This window comes from Sycon ciliatum, chromosome 2, assembly GCF_964019385.1.
Source record: "Sycon ciliatum chromosome 2, ocSycCili1.1, whole genome shotgun sequence".
Taxonomy (NCBI): Eukaryota; Metazoa; Porifera; class Calcarea; order Leucosolenida; family Sycettidae; genus Sycon; species Sycon ciliatum.
Genome location: NC_088644.1, coordinates 29,698,104 through 29,715,260, shown reverse-complemented (window position 1 = coordinate 29,715,260; position 17,157 = coordinate 29,698,104). Strand labels below are relative to the sequence as shown.

The 17,157-nt window shown below is 46.6% G+C and overlaps 3 protein-coding genes across 3 annotated transcripts in view; all 3 read right to left on the bottom strand.

Annotated features, from left to right (window-relative positions):
- LOC135809612 (structural maintenance of chromosomes protein 4-like) overlaps positions 1–1,553 on the bottom strand; it is a 40,864-nt gene extending 39,311 nt beyond the window's left edge. The window contains exons 1-2 of the mRNA XM_065322997.1: positions 1,329–1,553; positions 169–360 (exon numbers count right to left, since the gene is read on the bottom strand). Coding sequence (XP_065179069.1) covers positions 169–360; positions 1,329–1,457 — 321 coding nt within the window. The 5' untranslated portion in view covers positions 1,458–1,553. The remainder of the gene's footprint in view (positions 1–168; positions 361–1,328) is intronic.
- Positions 1,554–4,508: 2,955 nt separating this feature from the next.
- LOC135809611 (uncharacterized) lies at positions 4,509–7,287 on the bottom strand. The gene has a single exon (XM_065322996.1). The coding sequence runs from the start codon at positions 6,661–6,663 to the stop codon at positions 5,128–5,130; it is 1,536 nt and encodes a 511-aa protein (XP_065179068.1). The 5' UTR covers positions 6,664–7,287; the 3' UTR covers positions 4,509–5,127.
- Positions 7,288–8,600: 1,313 nt separating this feature from the next.
- Positions 8,601–17,157, bottom strand: part of LOC135809610 (exportin-T-like) — a 33,603-nt gene continuing 25,046 nt past the window's right edge. The window contains exons 30-37 of the mRNA XM_065322995.1: positions 17,040–17,133; positions 16,786–16,853; positions 16,372–16,420; positions 15,507–15,625; positions 15,148–15,195; positions 13,117–13,188; positions 12,458–12,511; positions 8,601–9,554 (exon numbers count right to left, since the gene is read on the bottom strand). Coding sequence (XP_065179067.1) covers positions 9,507–9,554; positions 12,458–12,511; positions 13,117–13,188; positions 15,148–15,195; positions 15,507–15,625; positions 16,372–16,420; positions 16,786–16,853; positions 17,040–17,133 — 552 coding nt within the window. The 3' untranslated portion in view covers positions 8,601–9,506. The remainder of the gene's footprint in view (positions 9,555–12,457; positions 12,512–13,116; positions 13,189–15,147; positions 15,196–15,506; positions 15,626–16,371; positions 16,421–16,785; positions 16,854–17,039; positions 17,134–17,157) is intronic.

Here is a 17,157-nt window from a genome sequence, read left to right as displayed (position 1 = left end):
TATTGAGCACTCCACCGAGTCGGAGGACTCTCATCTGCGTACAGCAGTAGCAAATGGAACGCGACCTCATGAATAAAACTGGTTCCGGGGCTGTAGCATTAAACACACTATTAAAACACACTTTAGCACGCAACTACTAGTATACACAAGTTGATGCAACACACTCACATAGTCTACGATCTTCTGGAAGTGAACGCTGACCGTGCAGCTGGGCACATTGCGGTGCTGGTCAGAGTTGTGGATCAGCGACGACACCTTCTGGCTGCGGATCTTAGATGCGCGAAAGCCGAATACGAACAGCAGCGCGTCGATGACGTTTGACTTGCCGCTGCCATTGGGGCCAACGATGGAGGAAAAACGCTGCAAACACGCGCAACAAAAGTAGAATGTCCACAGCGCTCAAACCCTGGAACGAAAACATACTTGAATCATCCCATGTATAAAAGAGTGTACTTGCCACCAGTTGTAATGCAACACAGTGAGATGCAGCCACGAGCTTTATGGTACAACAACATACCATTTAGCAGAGAGAGGAGTTTGACCATGGCATGGGCCCAGAAGAGCAATTGTATGCTAGATGATTACACCAGATCCACATTGCAGTTTGGCCAGATATTTTTTTAATTCAATTCAATAAACGTATCTGCCAATGGCGTCGGAGCTTTTGTGGGAAACGCAAGTGAAATTTCAACGGACAGCATAGATAAAGAGAAAGAAGACGAGGTGTGAGAAGCCCAGGAAAGTGCAAATACAGTCTGAGAAACAAAAATTATAATATATACTAGTAACCAGAAATGGAGTGTTTCTCCAGGTGCCACGTTTTCCAAACAAAGCTCATCACCTCCCTGTTTGCATGGGTGAGCAAGTACGGGTGCTACATTTTATATGTAAGGTAGTTGTAAGGTACTAATAGTTGCTTCGTTGACTTGAGCTAGCACTAATATGTTTAATCCTGAGAACGATGAGTGTAACATTGTCGTATGTTCTGCATAACCACCCTGACCTGCCACTTTGTTGCGCGTTGATACATGCACATGTTGTATACAACATGACCAGGCTGGAATGTTACTCAACAAAGACCCATAAAATAACACCAACGGCTTGATCGTCCGTCAGTATTAGGTTGACGATCAGCTGAAGCATTTCCCCACAGATTGGGCTAAGATAACCGAGGAGGTCTGGAGAGTATTCCACTGAAAGTTCCTGACAACTTTTAGAATGATTCTGTGGCCTACCGGAAAGCAGCTAGTATGCCGATGGTAAACAGAACAGCCCTAACCATTCCTGAGAACATCTCTGCAAAAGCAAAATATGGTGAAGCCCCTCACCTTGTGAAAAGGTCCCAGTTCTTGCTTTCCAGCATAAGATTTGAAATTTTCATTGACCACACGGCTTATCATCAGCCGCGTTTCCTTATCTCGGGTGCCAGCATCCTCGGGTTGCTGTGCATCATCCATTCTCCGAGGATTTCATTCACGGCGACCCAGGGTAGTTGCAGTGAAGAACACAAACATCAAATCCTTGCAGGTGAGATGTATTTTCTGGCTTTGGTCTTCCAGTTCGAAACAAGCGTGCATGACGCGTTTTGAATCACGCGCGGGAAAGCACGGTGTTGCCATGAAAACAACACGCTGACCACGTAACTCGTTTTATTATTTTGATTAATTTTTATTATAGACAGGTTTTAGAAAATGTTTCGTTCGTCGGCGATTTGAGAAGCCAAAACGTAAAAATTGCATTGCTGATTCGTTCCACAGGCTGAGCAAATTTTGATTGATGGACCAAAGCAAGCTGTGGGAGGGGCTTCCTCTGGTGTGTAGACGTGACATCTGGATGAACACTCAATCTTCTCTGAGCTACAGTATTATACTGTATCAACATACACGTAGACTACTTCTGGGTCTGAGTTTCTGGGAGCCCCGTACCGTGGGCATGGCTCAGCGATAGGTCTTTGCGGATAATGCCGGCAGAAAAATTGGCAGAATTCGGTACTTTTTCTGGTAAGTTTCATGCATGTTTGGTATGTGGATAAAGAAATGGAGCAGAGTTCGGCGAGGAATTGCCCGCCATAAGGTTTGTATTATTATTATTATTATTATTGCAAATAACGCTGAGTAATTACACGAATGCATAAAAACCAGCATTTGCTTCCGGGAAGGATTCACAAACATAAGACAAAAACACCATCAATGTAACTGCACATACGAAAAGCAGCTTCTATTGTCAAGTTCGAGTGGCAATGTCAGAAAGACGGTAGACTGTTCGTGCACGATGTTCACCCTGCAGGGGATAAGTCAAGGACGCGGCTCGGCAGAGGAAGATGAGTGCCGCGGGGTGCCATTCCACCGTGACTTATCCCCTGCCAACTGCCGCAGCTGATTAAGGCCTCTAAGCGTGCCCAGGCGAATGCCGAGTCGGGCTAGGCAGTCCTGAGAAAGAGCTGAGAGGAGAGTTGTCCTGGGTCGGCCCAGTCGACCGCGCAGGCTCGCGGTGGCTGAAAACTCTAACACGCGCTGTGGGGGAGAGCTCTTCTGCATTCTCAGTACGTGACCAAGGAATTCCCAACGCCGTTGGTCAATCTCGAGCGAAATTGGTGCTGAGCCGCAGATGTCGTACAGATGCTTGTTGGTAATTGTGTTCGGGAACTTATCAGTTATCAGTTTTACCTCGTCGTGAGAAGACCGGTTTGTATGGTTCTGCCAATTTCACTGCTTTTCGAGCAGAATCTGCCACCTTCAATTCGAGCATCATCCGCCAATGCCTACTCAGCGGCTCATATCAGGGAGACTCCCTGACTCATAATTATGCAGTCTTGTCTTGAGTCTTGACAGACTGACTGGGGCCTTCTTGATGCAACCCGGCGGCAAGCCAGGTGGATCTACCATGATCCGAGTCAGTACAGTCAACATCGCTAATAACGACTGCAGGTATAGCCGGGTAACGACAATTCGCGAATAACGACAGAATTTCCATGCCCAGAGCAAAGACTTTAAGTCCTGTCCCTCCAGGAAATCGCGATTCCACGGATGCAACGAATTTCGCGATTTTGGCCCAAACCCGCGATTTTCAGCAAAATCCGCGATTTCCCGCGTTTTTGTTGTTTTCTGCACTACATTGTATATCTCACATTTTTATGCACTTTCACGCAGTTCTTTCCATGATCCTGTGGGTTATTTGCACAGTACGGCTCCCGAGTAGATATACGCGTGCGATGCAGCAAATTTCGTGATTTGGCCCAAATCCGCAATTTTCTGCAAATAATTCCGCGAATTCCTGGCAAGTTCTGCATCATTCGGCACTTTTCGTCGCATTTTTTGTTACTTTCTGCCGCAATTTCTTGCGCAGGTTTTCGAGAGTTTTTTCCGCAAATTCCCGCAGGGACAGAAAGTCCATTATACCTGTACATGTGTACATACTGAGACTTCGGGTATAAGGACACTTCGCGAATAAGGACACTTTTCTTATGCCCGGCCGAGTGTCGTTACACGCAAAGACAAAAGTTGACTGTACTGCATCGGCTGATACTCAGTACTTTTTAGAAACTCTTGATGTATTTAAAAAAAATTAAACCAAACTTGCCATACTGACATCATGCCGCGGGAAAAATCCTTGCCACCGTAATGTGAGTGGAAACCACAATTGAACTTTTTGAAAGTGTGTGTGTGTGTGTATGAGTGTGTGTGTGTGTGTGTGTGTGTGTGTGTGTGTGTGTGTGTGTGTGTGTGTGTGTGTGTATGAGTGTGTGGTGTGTGTGTCCCATTATGGTGCAGTGGTACATGTATGTGCAGTCGATTTCCAATTGAGGAGTTGTGGGTTCGATTCCCGACGATTATGGTCACACGCATCTTTCTTCTCTTTCTCAGACTTCTCCGGACTTTCTTTCATTCGCCTGGGTGGTTACCAACAGCCAGTGCATGCCGGAGTATGTGGTGTGATGTGTGTGCAGGAAGAAAATGAAAAGACCAAATATTAGGGATTCATTGGCCAGAAAATCCACTTCATAGCTGTATGGTGTAGACCAGGCTGAATAGTGGCGGTCAATTCTTCAGCCTTGCAACTTGCAAGCTGTTGAATGGTGCAATTCCAGCCCAAGCTGCTTTGGCTTCTGCTGTAGCATTGCTATCATCGCCTCTGGCGATGGGCGTCAAAAGAGGTGTGGTATGTGAGCCAGTGTGTGTGTGTGTGTGTGTCACGGTGTGTATGTGTGTGTGTGTGTGCGTGTGTGTGTGTGTGTGTGTGTGTGTGTCCATGACTGGGTGAACTGAGTACTGTAAAACATGTAATTTTAGGTGCATTAAAATTTCGGTGCTAGAAACCTGCCAGGTTTCAGGTGTAATTTAGAATTAGGTGACCAGCGTTCCCGGCTTCACATACAGTGCATACTCTAGTGCCTTTTAGGTGTAATTTAAATTTAGGTGCCTGGTCTCTACCGAAATCACCGAAATTAAAGTTTAATAATACACCGAAAATTACATGTTTTACAGCATTGGTCCAATAACAACATCCCAGCCGTGTAAAAACAGATCATCAACAACGACGAAAGAGCCCGCTGTGCTGCCCAGTGCAGCACACGGTGGCTCCTGAGGGAGTGTGGAGTGTCGTTATACCCAAGCTAAATTGTATAATAGGAATACTGATGTGGACGAGTTTTCTATCGTAATAAATAGAATATAATTAGATACGTTGTAGATAATTCTCTGTAATTCAACCGTCTCCAAGTACTGTTCACAGGACCTGGGGACAAGCTGAATAGGGCAAGTCCTCCATGATGATGACTTATAGTTATAGCTCGTGCGGAAATGTCCTGTGGCTGCAACTAAAACACTGTATATCCCTGAAGGCGCAGACTGTTACTACAGTGTATGTAGTGGTACATGCAGTACCGATGACAGTGATGTGGACTGGAGGAGATTTGTTACTAAAACCAGAACCGGTGTGCAAATCTGTAAGTCTCTGCTTCAAGTCACATGATCTCAAAGAGCATTTTTGGTCTACAGTGAAAGACTATATACTCAAGATATAGTACCCTAGGCGACTGACCGGTATCTGCAGTGTATACACCGTACCATATGCTGTGTGTACCACTCAGTAGCATGTCTTGAAGTGACAGCTTAGTTCAGGGCGGTCTCATGCTGCTCTCTGCGGCTTCGTGGACCAAGAACGGGTGCTGATTTTTGTCGCTGATTTCCCGTGCAGAGCCGATGACATTCCGAACAGCGCCAAGAACTTCTTTTGAATGGCTCCGGCCAAATCCAGGTCATCCGTGAAACGAGCCCAAAGACAAGGGAAGGCCACTTGGACGTCGCACAAGGAGTACTGTGGAGCGAAATCGTCTAAACCAAGGGCATTCGCTTGTAGGGCTGCACCATCGTTCCGTACTGTGCCATGACAACCTGGTCCGCTGGCTATACTGAGCTGCAAGTCGTCCGGGCATAGAAAACAAGAGCTAAGCACATGTGTCTGCTGGGATAGGTGTGATTCCGGCGACGACTTCCTGTCAAACAGGACCCAGTTGATGATCGATACCGCTTCTGAATGAGAGCAACTAAACAGTGATAGAATCATATTCCAAACAGCGACGGTTAACTGCGCTGCCCAGTTTATACCATCATCAACTGTGACAATACCGCCGTCATCGTCAGCAAGAGCTCCGTGATCAGATGTAAGCAGTCGTGCCAGTGGGAAAATGTCGGTGCAGAATTGGCGGGAGCGCAGCAGCGTGAAGATGTGCTGCGCCGCGACATGCCTCTCACTGTCGTCACCGACTGTGCTGATGCACGGGAGACTTTGCGTTAGCATTTCCAGGCCCTCGTCTCTTAGCGACGGTGCTGTGAACTGGTCTGACTGAGCAGCAGTCTCCCTCATGGGAGCATAATCGACGGAGAGAAGGCTTTGACTGGTTGATGCATGCACGCTGCTTCCTGCAGCCAATCCGCTAGAGTGTACCGTGGATTTCGAAGCAACGCTTGAACCATGACCAGAGAATTCATTGGCTTTTCGTTCACCACCTGTATCGCCTCTTTCAGCATGTGGCAACGTCACGACCTGGTCGTGCCGGAGGATATTGCGCAGGCGCGTGGCTGGGTTAGAGGCAACTACACTGTAAATGATGCACCGTGGAGGAATTTGGCCAAAGATGTCCGACGCGACCTCTTTCAGCGCGAAAGACAGACAGCAGAGAAAGACGATGTCAGCTTGCTGCACAACTTGCAGGTTATCAAAAATGCACGAGATACCCAGTGCCTGCAGATCTTCCACTTCACCCAGTCGTGGTGTGCTGATAACTACATCACACGGCTTCACGGAGCTGAAGGCAACCAGTACGGACAGCAGTTGCCTGGCCAGCCGCCCGCAGCCAATGAACCCCACTCGCAGCCGAACATCATCAGCGGCAGCACCGTGGCGCTTTCGCTGCTTCCAGAACGCGGCGCCACGCCGTGCAGAGACGGTGCTGATTGGATTTCTGGAGGTGCTCAAGGCTAGCTTCAGCGCCCCGTTCAAGCTGGCAACGAAGAACGCAGCAGCCGCGCAGCTGCCACACGTGTGCTGGCGAAATCTTCTTTTCAGCGGCAGCAGGCCCAACAGCTCGCTGTCGTTACCGCTGCCAAACTGCAGTGATGCCAGACCATCAGTGATATCCACACTGGCAGAAGACTTCTCCATGTTTGCCAATGCAGCTGTAAGATCGTCGGTACGCGGTGGCAGATCAGAGTGGCTAGTCGCAGACTAAAGTAATCCACCGGGCCGGCACTGGGCAGCGCAAGACTGAACTGCAGCCCGTGCAGAATAGATCACCTCCGCAGCCAATGTAGCCGTTGCATGAGGATCGATATTTCTATGGTATTATGAACTAAGTTACTTAGCTCGAGATCATCCGTCGACAGATTATGAGATACACCGAAAAGACAAAATAGCGGACTTAGAATTTTGTGGTGGCAATTCAAAACTTCACTGATTCAAAGTGATTGTCTGTAGAAATACTAGGTGATAACTTGACCAGTTCGAGCCCTAGCGGTGGACGATGGTGGACGTCGACGATCGTGTCTGCCAGAGAAGTCACAGCATGTAGCGTTCAGCTACGCGAACTACTTCTCCGAACGATAAAAGTAATCTGGTAATAGTTACCGGTAACTACTTTCCACAAACACTCCAAAATTCAAACTAAGTGATCTAAGATCAGTCGGGAGAAAGCAAAAGGCAGAAAGCCAAAACTGAACTGAACTGAAGATTCATTAGAAGAACCGGTCCGTCACCAGGCAAGGGCACTAGCACTGCGCTAGGCCCACTACATCGTACAATACTAGTCAATAGTATGAGAGGGAGCTACTTTGTAAGCTGGCTGCTTGAACCCAACGCCTTCCCTTCGATCCCTACCCCTGTACCCTTGGATACTATCGTCATGGCCATGGGCATGGAGCTAACTACTTTTTACTTTTTGTAGTTTTTTGACATGGTCATGATGGTTGGGAGAGCAATAATGGATTTTCAGTGCCCGACAAGTCACAGTGAGCCCGAGGGCTCACTTGGAGGGCACTGAAAACGTTTTACTGCACGTACATGTTGAGCAAAAGAGTAGACTACATGAAATGGGCCATGGGTTTCATTGTATTCTTGGTTTTATTATTACTCAATCTGCGGACAGAACTGTTTCGTCCTTCGTGGACTCATCAGCGCAGCACAGTTTTATTATCACAATGCTAGTTTAGCACAGTGAGTCGCGTCCGTACCAGCGGGCTTTAGGGTTCGGATCGGGAGCATGCGTCGATTGTGTCCACCATGGTCCACACTGGTGGTCCAGGTGTACTTGATATGATTGTACATGATGACCGAGTGCACAATCATTACGACCATTACTTGGGGACCTGTGTCAGAGGACCCTGATTCGCTCAATCTAGCCAATCATTATGGTTGACTTGTACTCGTCCACTACAAAGTGTAGTGTGGACATGACGGCAATATACAAGTACACACAAGCATGCACACATGCATTGTGCGTACAGCCACTCAAAGACACACACACACACACACACACACACACACACACACACACACACACACACACACACACACACACCATTGGACCATTGGACGCCCATCGCCGGAGGCGATGATGGCGATGCTACAGCAGAAGCCATAGCAGCTTGTGCTGGGATTGCACCATTCAACAGCTTGCAAGGCTGAAGAATTGACCGCCACTATTCAGCCTGGTCTACACCACACAGCTATGAAGTGGCTTTTTCTGGCCAGTGAATCCCTACTTTTTGGTCTTTTTCATTTTTTTCACACACACATCACACCACATACTCCGGCATGCACTGGCTGTTGGTAACCACCCAGGAGAATGAAAGAAAAGTCAGGAGGAGTCTGAGAAAGAGAAGAAAGACGTGTGTGACCATAATCGTCGGGAATCGAACCCGCAACCTATCGATTGGAAATCGCTGCACATACCACTGCACCATATGGGACACACACACACACACACACACACACACACACACACACACACACACACACACACACACACACACACACACACACACACATTGGTCGCAATGCCACTTCACCAGCTATTCCACCCTCACAGCTACAGCACAAGAATGTTCTAGTTGAGCCTTTGTTTCAAACCGCAGAGTACAAAACCCACTTCAAAAATAGTATGGATGAAACCAGCGGTTGAGGTAAAGAAAACCAGCACCAAGCAGGAGCACACCGCTTGCCTGTCCTTATACTTGGGTAAAGAATGCTGAAGGTAGGGAAGAGAAGAACGATGCTTATGCCAAGGATGAAGTCAAGGGCCAGTGGCACAGACGTCAACATTGAAGTTGAACTCCACACACGACTGTGCACAAGAGAGAGAGAGAGAGAGAGAGAGAGAGAGAGAGAGAGAGAGAGAGAGAGAGAGAGAGAGAGAGAGAGAGAGAGAGAGAGAGAGAGAGAGAGAGAGAGAGAGAGAGAGAGAGAGAGAGAGAGAGACAGACAGACAGAGAGAGAGGCAAAGAACACTGGCCAGCATAGCAGTGAAGGCAGAATGGAAAGACAGATTCGAAAGAAACAGGCGCCTGCTCAACAAAAGGGTTGGAGGCAGGAATTCACAGCTCAATACCGTCACCGAATCCCTAGTAAACTCCGTAGAAATAAGATGAACCGCACACTTTCCCAAGTAAAAGCTCATCTGATAAAAAATTCTAGCATGGCACGAGGTGCTGAGCTTGGATGAACCAATGTGGGGTCGGCCAAGGCACGAATACCACCCTGCACCATGCCACATACCACCTGCCAATGGTTCAGCATTGCGTGCTGCGCTGTCGCTGCCGGGATAAAAAAAGAAGAGGCCGGTGGATTGAGTCCCACGTGAAAATTGACGGACTCCGTGTTTTCACTGGCTGTGCAGGCGATTCGTGGAGGCGCTGGCTGCACTTGCCTTTGCTGTCGAGCTGAGCGGCGGGGGTGAGGGCACTATGCGGCATGTCTGTTCACAGGAGCATGCACTCACAGCGCTACGTGGGTCAAGTGTGCTCATGCCGTACCATCTGCTGCAGTCGAGAGAAGAACGCCTATGGCAAGAAGCACACACACACACAAGGAACACGGCAGTCCATCATGGGTTCGGCAAACCAGAATAGCTGAGCTTTACGTATATCAACAACCAAAAAAGGCTTCAAGAAAGATATGCAGCACAGGTCAACTTCATCATATCCTCTTCATCCTAGGGCAGGCTGATGTTAGGCACCTAAGAGAAACTCCGCTAACAACGTTGATTAGGAATCGAGTATGTTAGCGTGTTTGTTCTAACCACACCGCCAAGAGTACATGAAAACCAGAGTGTGCAGCTCGGATGGGTTGCTGTCACGGCGGAATTCCGTGATTACATCATTTTAGTGATGTAGTGTGTACAAGCAGGATTCAAGCAGGTCTCTTTCTGCACAAATGCAGCTCAGTTGTACGCACTACGCCATTTCCCGCCTCAGATCTGCGCCAAACATGATGTAATCACGGAATTCCGCCGTGACAGACACCCATAGTAGAAAAGGCCCCAAGCTGCACACTCTGGTTTTCATGTACAGTAGATATTGGTTATAACGTGCCCTTCTGATTTTTCACATTTTATCACTATAACCGGTATATCACTACAGGCGATTTTCAACTGCGCGCGTCATACATACACATTATACACGTGTGGGTACTCAATCGCGCTAATGTAGCGTACTGATACGTGATGGATGCTACTGCACCTTCTCCAGTCTAGAGTGAAGAACTTCTTGCCCCAAAGGCATCATCCAGGAAGCACCAGACCAGAATACCCTATGACAACACACATGTGGCTCCAAGTCGAGACAACAATGCCTCTCACTCATGTGTTGCTATCACTATAGACGATAATTTTTCTGCACAAAGAGGTGTTTTGAATGGTGATTCTGTATCCTTATAGCCGATTTATCGCTATATACGGTATATTGGTTATAATGATAATTTGACTGGCTTTTTCTGGTTTTGCTTTTGATATCTTCATTTTGTATCAATATAGCCGGTTTATCACTATGTCCGATGACTTTATAACCGATATCCACTGTACTCTTGACACCGCTCTAGAACTCTCTGTGCACTACAACTGGTTGACCTACTATTGCTGGAATGTCAGGTGGAGAAACTCTACAATGTTGATCAGGCACCGAGCAGGCTGTTTGTTCTAACCACTCCGCTTTAGCACTCTCTGCACACTACAACTGATTGACTTACTACTACTGGAATATCAGGTGGAGAAACTCTAAAATCTACTGATAAATGTGACATGAAAATCGATTTTGGAAACCTTTAGGACTTCGTGGATGTGTGGTGACAGCGGCAGAATTTATCCTCTATAGAGCTATTTTGAAGGAACTACTTGGTCCGGCTCATCGCAATTGTCGCTTATCTATCGCCACTAAGAACAGGAGTTTTGTGGCTGCTCTGTGAAATTTTCAATAGGCATAGTGAGGAAGCATGATACATGAATACTCTCCGTCACAAGAAAAAAATTCAGCCATGGAATCAGGTGAAGCGAGTCATAGAAGGGAAGCAAGGTAAGCAAAATGCACGAAATAAATCAGCGAAGGAGCGCGTTCTTGCATTCACACTCTTACAGGTCCAGAGTTCATTCAACTCTCCATCACTCGAGCTGCCGCTGTTACATGAGCTGACATTAAATTGCTGGTGTCTACATTTTTTTTTTGTAGCTGCTAGCGACTGGTAGAGTATCTCTTGCTTCGTCAGCCTGTCGTATGGCAGCAATGGGAAAGGAACAGTTGTGTCTGTCACTTCGGTGCTTGAAGGAACCGTGGGCAGTGTGACCTGTGTGTCACCACAGTGTGTTTCAACAGAGCCTTCGAATGAGGCATGCAGGCCTCTCCAGACAGCTGTCATACGCTCCAATGGATACGCTGATGACGACTCTTGTAATGCTGCTGCCAGGTCCACGAAGGAACAAAAGGAACAACCAAAACTCCCTTGCATGCGCGCATCGCATCAAAAACACCTTTCTTCTTCAGCATGACGCTCATAGTCATACTCCTCTGCCATGCACGCGTGCATGTCACGCTCTCCAGAGTGCTACAGTTCCGGTCTTCGGGTCGCTGCGCGGCATGCGTTTGGCTTTTGGCAACACAGACAGTGTACTAATATTATATATGGCCAGATTTCCACTTCCCAAAAAAGTCGAACACATCGCGATTCAAAGCGCTAGTCGCGCTAATTTTTTCTTTGGTGCCTCATTTGATCTTGCCATCACAACCTCCCAAGCAAAAGTAAGTTAGATATCGTGATTGGACTGGGTTTTACCTGTCAAAAAGTGCGTGGGAGATAAGTAGGGGTGAAAGTTGGCACTGAGATCCCGAGTACGAGTACTCTGATTTTCTCCGATCGAACATTCGAGTATTCGAGTATTCTTTATCTCCTAAAAATTGCACACAAAGGCCCTTAAAATCACATGATACAACCCTGAGTGAACCGAGTAGCAGTCATTTTTTCGGGTATATTGGTTGATGGGTCATTTGCGCTCTCTCTACTCGTGAACAAATGTTTACCACACAGTCTGCACATCAATATCTGCCGACTGCTGCTCTGAAAATGCAGATTTCTATGTTGAATGCATGTACCATGTGTGAACGAGTACTCTGATTTATTCCGAGTACGATTATTTTTGAAAAAACCGAGCGAGTACTCGAGTACTTGGTATAATTGTTTCACCCCTAGAGATAAGCGACAATTGCGATGAGCCGGACCAAGTACAAGTGACTGTTAGAACGACCCAATCAAGAAGACTGAAACATGATTTGCTAATTCAAAGACCCAGCAAAAGCTCACAAGCGCATTCACCATGCCAGCTAACATCTAGTCAGTGTATTGCAAGCTGCAACCCATGCAGGGTGCATTGCTCATGTAGACCATGCCATGCCAGGAAAGAAGACCAGCTCCAACTAACCTTCAAGTATGTCCGCATGACCTTGATATCCTGCTGCAGTGCTTCGCAGTACTCCTGTGACACAACACAACAATAATTAAACATACCACAAACCGACGATAAGAAAAAAATAGAGAGGTTCCGGGGTACGATTTTCCGTGCCAAAATCCGCATGGGCGCTACGGATTTTTTCGAGGCGTGCTTCATACCATTTTGCTTCACGGAGAATCCGTGTGGACTGGCTTTCATACGAACCATGTTTCGTATGGAGATTTTGCGTCATTGAGTGCAGAAAGATTTTTCACGTACAAATTTGGTACGAGAAACATCGATTTTCCGCGGGAAGTTTTGATTTCGGTACAACTTTTCAAAATAAAAAGGCACAGCGCGGGGAATATGACGTGTTTGCGATCGTAACCTTGGCAATGATGGCAAAAACATAATTTCCATACTCCGGAACATTTCACTGCTCGAAAACGACGTTTAAAAAATCATCCACACATTGAAGGTGTTAGAGAGATGAGTTTGTGTTTATCGAGGAAAAACAATTTAAGAAATCGCATCAACCAAAGTAGTACTTATTTAGAACAGGCCAGAGCACTGATCTAAAAACTGCACCTCTTTACCAACCACACCACTCTGTACATGTATCTACTGGCACTGATCCTCAGTATCCTTACCTGTGCTAGCTCTGGAGGCAAGTTCAGAGACGGCAAGTACTTGGCCTGCAGGAAGTGTAGCAGCTTGCTGCCCTGTAAGCAAACAACCAAGCAAAAAAACGGTCAGGTGCAAGAAATGAAAAAAGTTCGAATGGGAATCTATAATTACAAGACAATAAGGACGTTTAGCAATGCGAAAGTTCGAAAGAAAATTCGAGTCTGGGAATGAGTACAGGAAAAAAGCTCGAAACTTCGAAAACTTGGACGCGAAGTTGCAGTGATTTGCGAAAGTAACTTTCTCTTTTCTCGGTACGCATTTGACTACAGGGAGTAGTAATTTTACAGCCCCCTGCTTGAGACTGACCTGCATATACGGTACGGTACTATAAGATTCAAATACCTTCGAGAAAAGTCATTTCGCATTGCTAAACCTCACAAGTTTTCTTTTTCGAAATAGATTTTCGCGAAATATCACCACCACCAAAAGTTCGAATTTTCGCATTGCTAAACGTCCTTAATATACTCAATTTGCGGATAGCATGCTGTTTCGTTCTTTGTGAGTTCCTCAGCGCAGCACAGAGAAAATGAGGCCGAACCTGATAGCAATGAAAAATAAAATTTCCAAAGCCAGATTTAAATCAGGCCCGAACGTACCTTGCCAGAGTGCTCAAACTGACAAGTCAGTGTATATAATTATATATGAGCCCGAGCGCGCTAAAACATGACCACAGCTTTTTTTTGAAAAAGTCGAGATAATCGCGATTTGAATTCCGCGGCTAAAAAAATACGAAGTGCAGTGCAACGCGAGTCGCTGTTGTTGTTCTCCTCGGTCGACTGGACTGTTCCGGATGCAATTCTTTGTTGCAAGTAAGTTTATTTGTTTGAGTTTGTATTCCATGTTGCGCTGAGTCGCCTAAAACTGATCGTCATCGATGTATCGACAGAAGAGCCTAGTAGTAGTAATGTACTGCGGAGCGGAAGAAGACGACATCATCGCACTCCATGCGCAGGATAAAATATTTTGAGGATTCGGGTCGGAAACAGAAGGAAGACGATGATGGCTACAGCGACGAGTCATTTGAGGGCGACACTTTCATCGAGCGTAAAAAGAATTGATGCTGGTAGTCCCACGATCTGCAGTGACGAGGAATTCTACTCTGATGACAACCTGGCAAGCGATTTGGCATCGACACTGACTTGGGAGGTGAGTCGGCCGATGATTTGGCCAGAATGGACATCGCTGCACATATCCGGGACAATGCCAGTACTGGTTGCAAGTGCAAAAACAATCAATGGACTCTGCTGCTCCCTCAACTTGCTCAAGTCGATAATTTGAGTACCCTTATGCGGAACATCGCTAGCATGAGCAGTATGCAGCGAAAGCAGTACTCTCTGGCGAGCGGAGAAACCGTGTGCAGATGGGCTTTGGTGTGGGGAATATGAGTGCGACGTCTAGTATGTTGAGGAAGACTGTGTGCAGCAGTGTATACTGTATATCTGAAAGTACGGGTGGAGTGTGATGGAGAGGACATGGAGTGCCAACTTCTTCGGCCAGCTACAGATGTTGACCGTGTTTTCGCTGGCGGTTCTCCAGTGGTGCTCCAAACAGGAGGCATTTCGGACAAGCAGCTCAGCTGCCTATAGACAATTTGGATGTGGCTGAGTACCTGTCAGCTCATGCTATAAGACCCTGGACAGAGGAATTGACCCGGAAAGGATGAACCAAGGGGCATATCAATTGTGTGCAAAAATGACAATCCCATTGCTGTACATAGAATTTCACCATTTCAACAGTGCTGCATATAATACCATTGTAGCAACACTTACACATGTCCGATCAATCCAAAACTTTCAGACAGTGAACATTAGGTGTGTTAGATCATTTTTAAACAAAAAACTGAAAATCGAATTTTTGGTCTGTGGTCATATTTTAGCGTGCTCTGGCTCATATACAGACTGCTGCATTACAGGTGACAGATTTCAAAAGCAACACTAGACGGCCAGTATAAAAATGTGCATGAATAATACACCACGAGTAGCTTGCCCACTAACCTCCTTCGCTAAGATGATTTTCATCAAGGTGCCGTTCTCACTCAATGCCTAATAAGCACATGCAGAAACAAAACAAATGCAAGCAGCGATCAGGCAAAGTCGAAATGCCCCCCCCCCCCCCCCCCCACACACACACATGCACACAGAGACACATGCACACAGAGACACACATGCACACAGAGACACACATGCACACAGAGACACACATGCACACAGAGACACACATGCACACAGAGACACACATGCACACAGAGACACACATGCATAACCTGCGGCTTTCATAAAGAATAAAAAGTATCTTCACTACACCGGCCATCTCCTCTATAACAGGACCAGAATAAGGACTGAGCAGCTCTTACCATGAACACATGTGCATCCTGTAGAGACAGACCTGGCTGCAATGGTGAGAGGAAGCAAGCCGGAATGACGTGCTCATAGACGAACGTGTCAAAATCGTCCATAATCACCTCGCCTTGACCTACAGAGAGAAAGTGAAAACATTCCAACACATCAGCAACAACAAGAAAACACAGCTTGGAACCATTTCGTAATTCATTAAATCTCAAAGCTATGGCCCCAATCGTTTCGGCACTTGTGCCAGTGGTTGTGAGACTTATCCACTCACCCCCACCGTTAGGCGCTGCATCTGCTGCTAGGGTTTATCGGGTGTTAGCGGCCGTCGTGAGTTCCCTTCGGGAACGGACACGATAATTTACTTTTTTTAATTTTTTGTTTATGGCCCCAATGAGATGAGGCCAAGATTGTGTAGCTCCCCTGAGTGCAGGACTTCACATAAACCTCTTGTCACAACTTGTTTTCAGAATTACATGTACTCCATTTTCCATGATGTGACTATACACAGAACTGAATGGTGCTCAGTCAATTTTACAACTCGAATGCAAGCACAGTGCTGCCTATTTCATGAAACATGACGAAAATCCCAAAAGAGTCGTGACAGCTACCTATCTCGAGTTGCGCACTCTTGGGAGGTATATACTTATGTAACATTACTAATGGTGAGATTGGCTGGATTCTTCATTGCAGGTGCTATTAGCTGGCATCACAACCAGCAATGGAGACGGAGGTCTGCTGAGAAAAATATAACCATGTGTACACTGCTATTGTATGAACTGACGCTTCAATACCCCCCCCCCCCCCCCTGCCCCGTCCATATGCCGGTCTTGCAACAGTGACACAGAGATGAAGTAGACAGACATCACTTACTCCACGCCTCACAGAGTTTCCGTAGCAGAATGAAACAGGTCTTATGAGTCTACGCACAGCGAACACCAAAGCAAACACAAAAACAGAACTATCATGAAGCAGACTCCCAATACACGCAAAATGCAGTCATTGGATGCATCACAACTGCCTAGGAGAAGCAAATTAATGAGTAGGTTCTAAACAACACGGAGATAGAACCAGACTGATTTGAATATTGATATTCTGGGTATGATGGCTTCAATAGACTAGCTGCCATTAGGTAACACAAAATATGACAACAATATGGAAGCATTCGTGAGTCCCGTTCTGATAGTTTCAATACATGGTCCCATGTCCTCTCCGTAGATGCTACAACCCCCCCCCCCCCCCCCCCCCTGGTTACACCAACAAAAGACAAAAGCAGACAAACCCTACCTGTAAATCCGATGTCTCCGTAGTCGCTTGCACAATACTCAAAATAACATCGTGTACTACGGACGCCTCTGCAAGACCACATCAAGTTTAGCACACACAAGTCAGCAAACAATGGCATGAATAATGCTGATATTCAAGCCACCGCAGTACCAATGGGCCTAACATCGCTAAATACCTTGTATACATTATCGCCACTAGTGGATGTGATACGCAAGTAACTTTCTCAGCTAGAAATAGTGCCTGCTTACGCTTACCTTGTTGAGCAATGACTGATGCCAGGCCATTGTTGATCAGAACGGCCAGGAATGTGAAATACGCCTTATGTAGGCCAACTTTCTCCAGCTGTGCCTGAGCAGCCCAGGAGAAATGGAA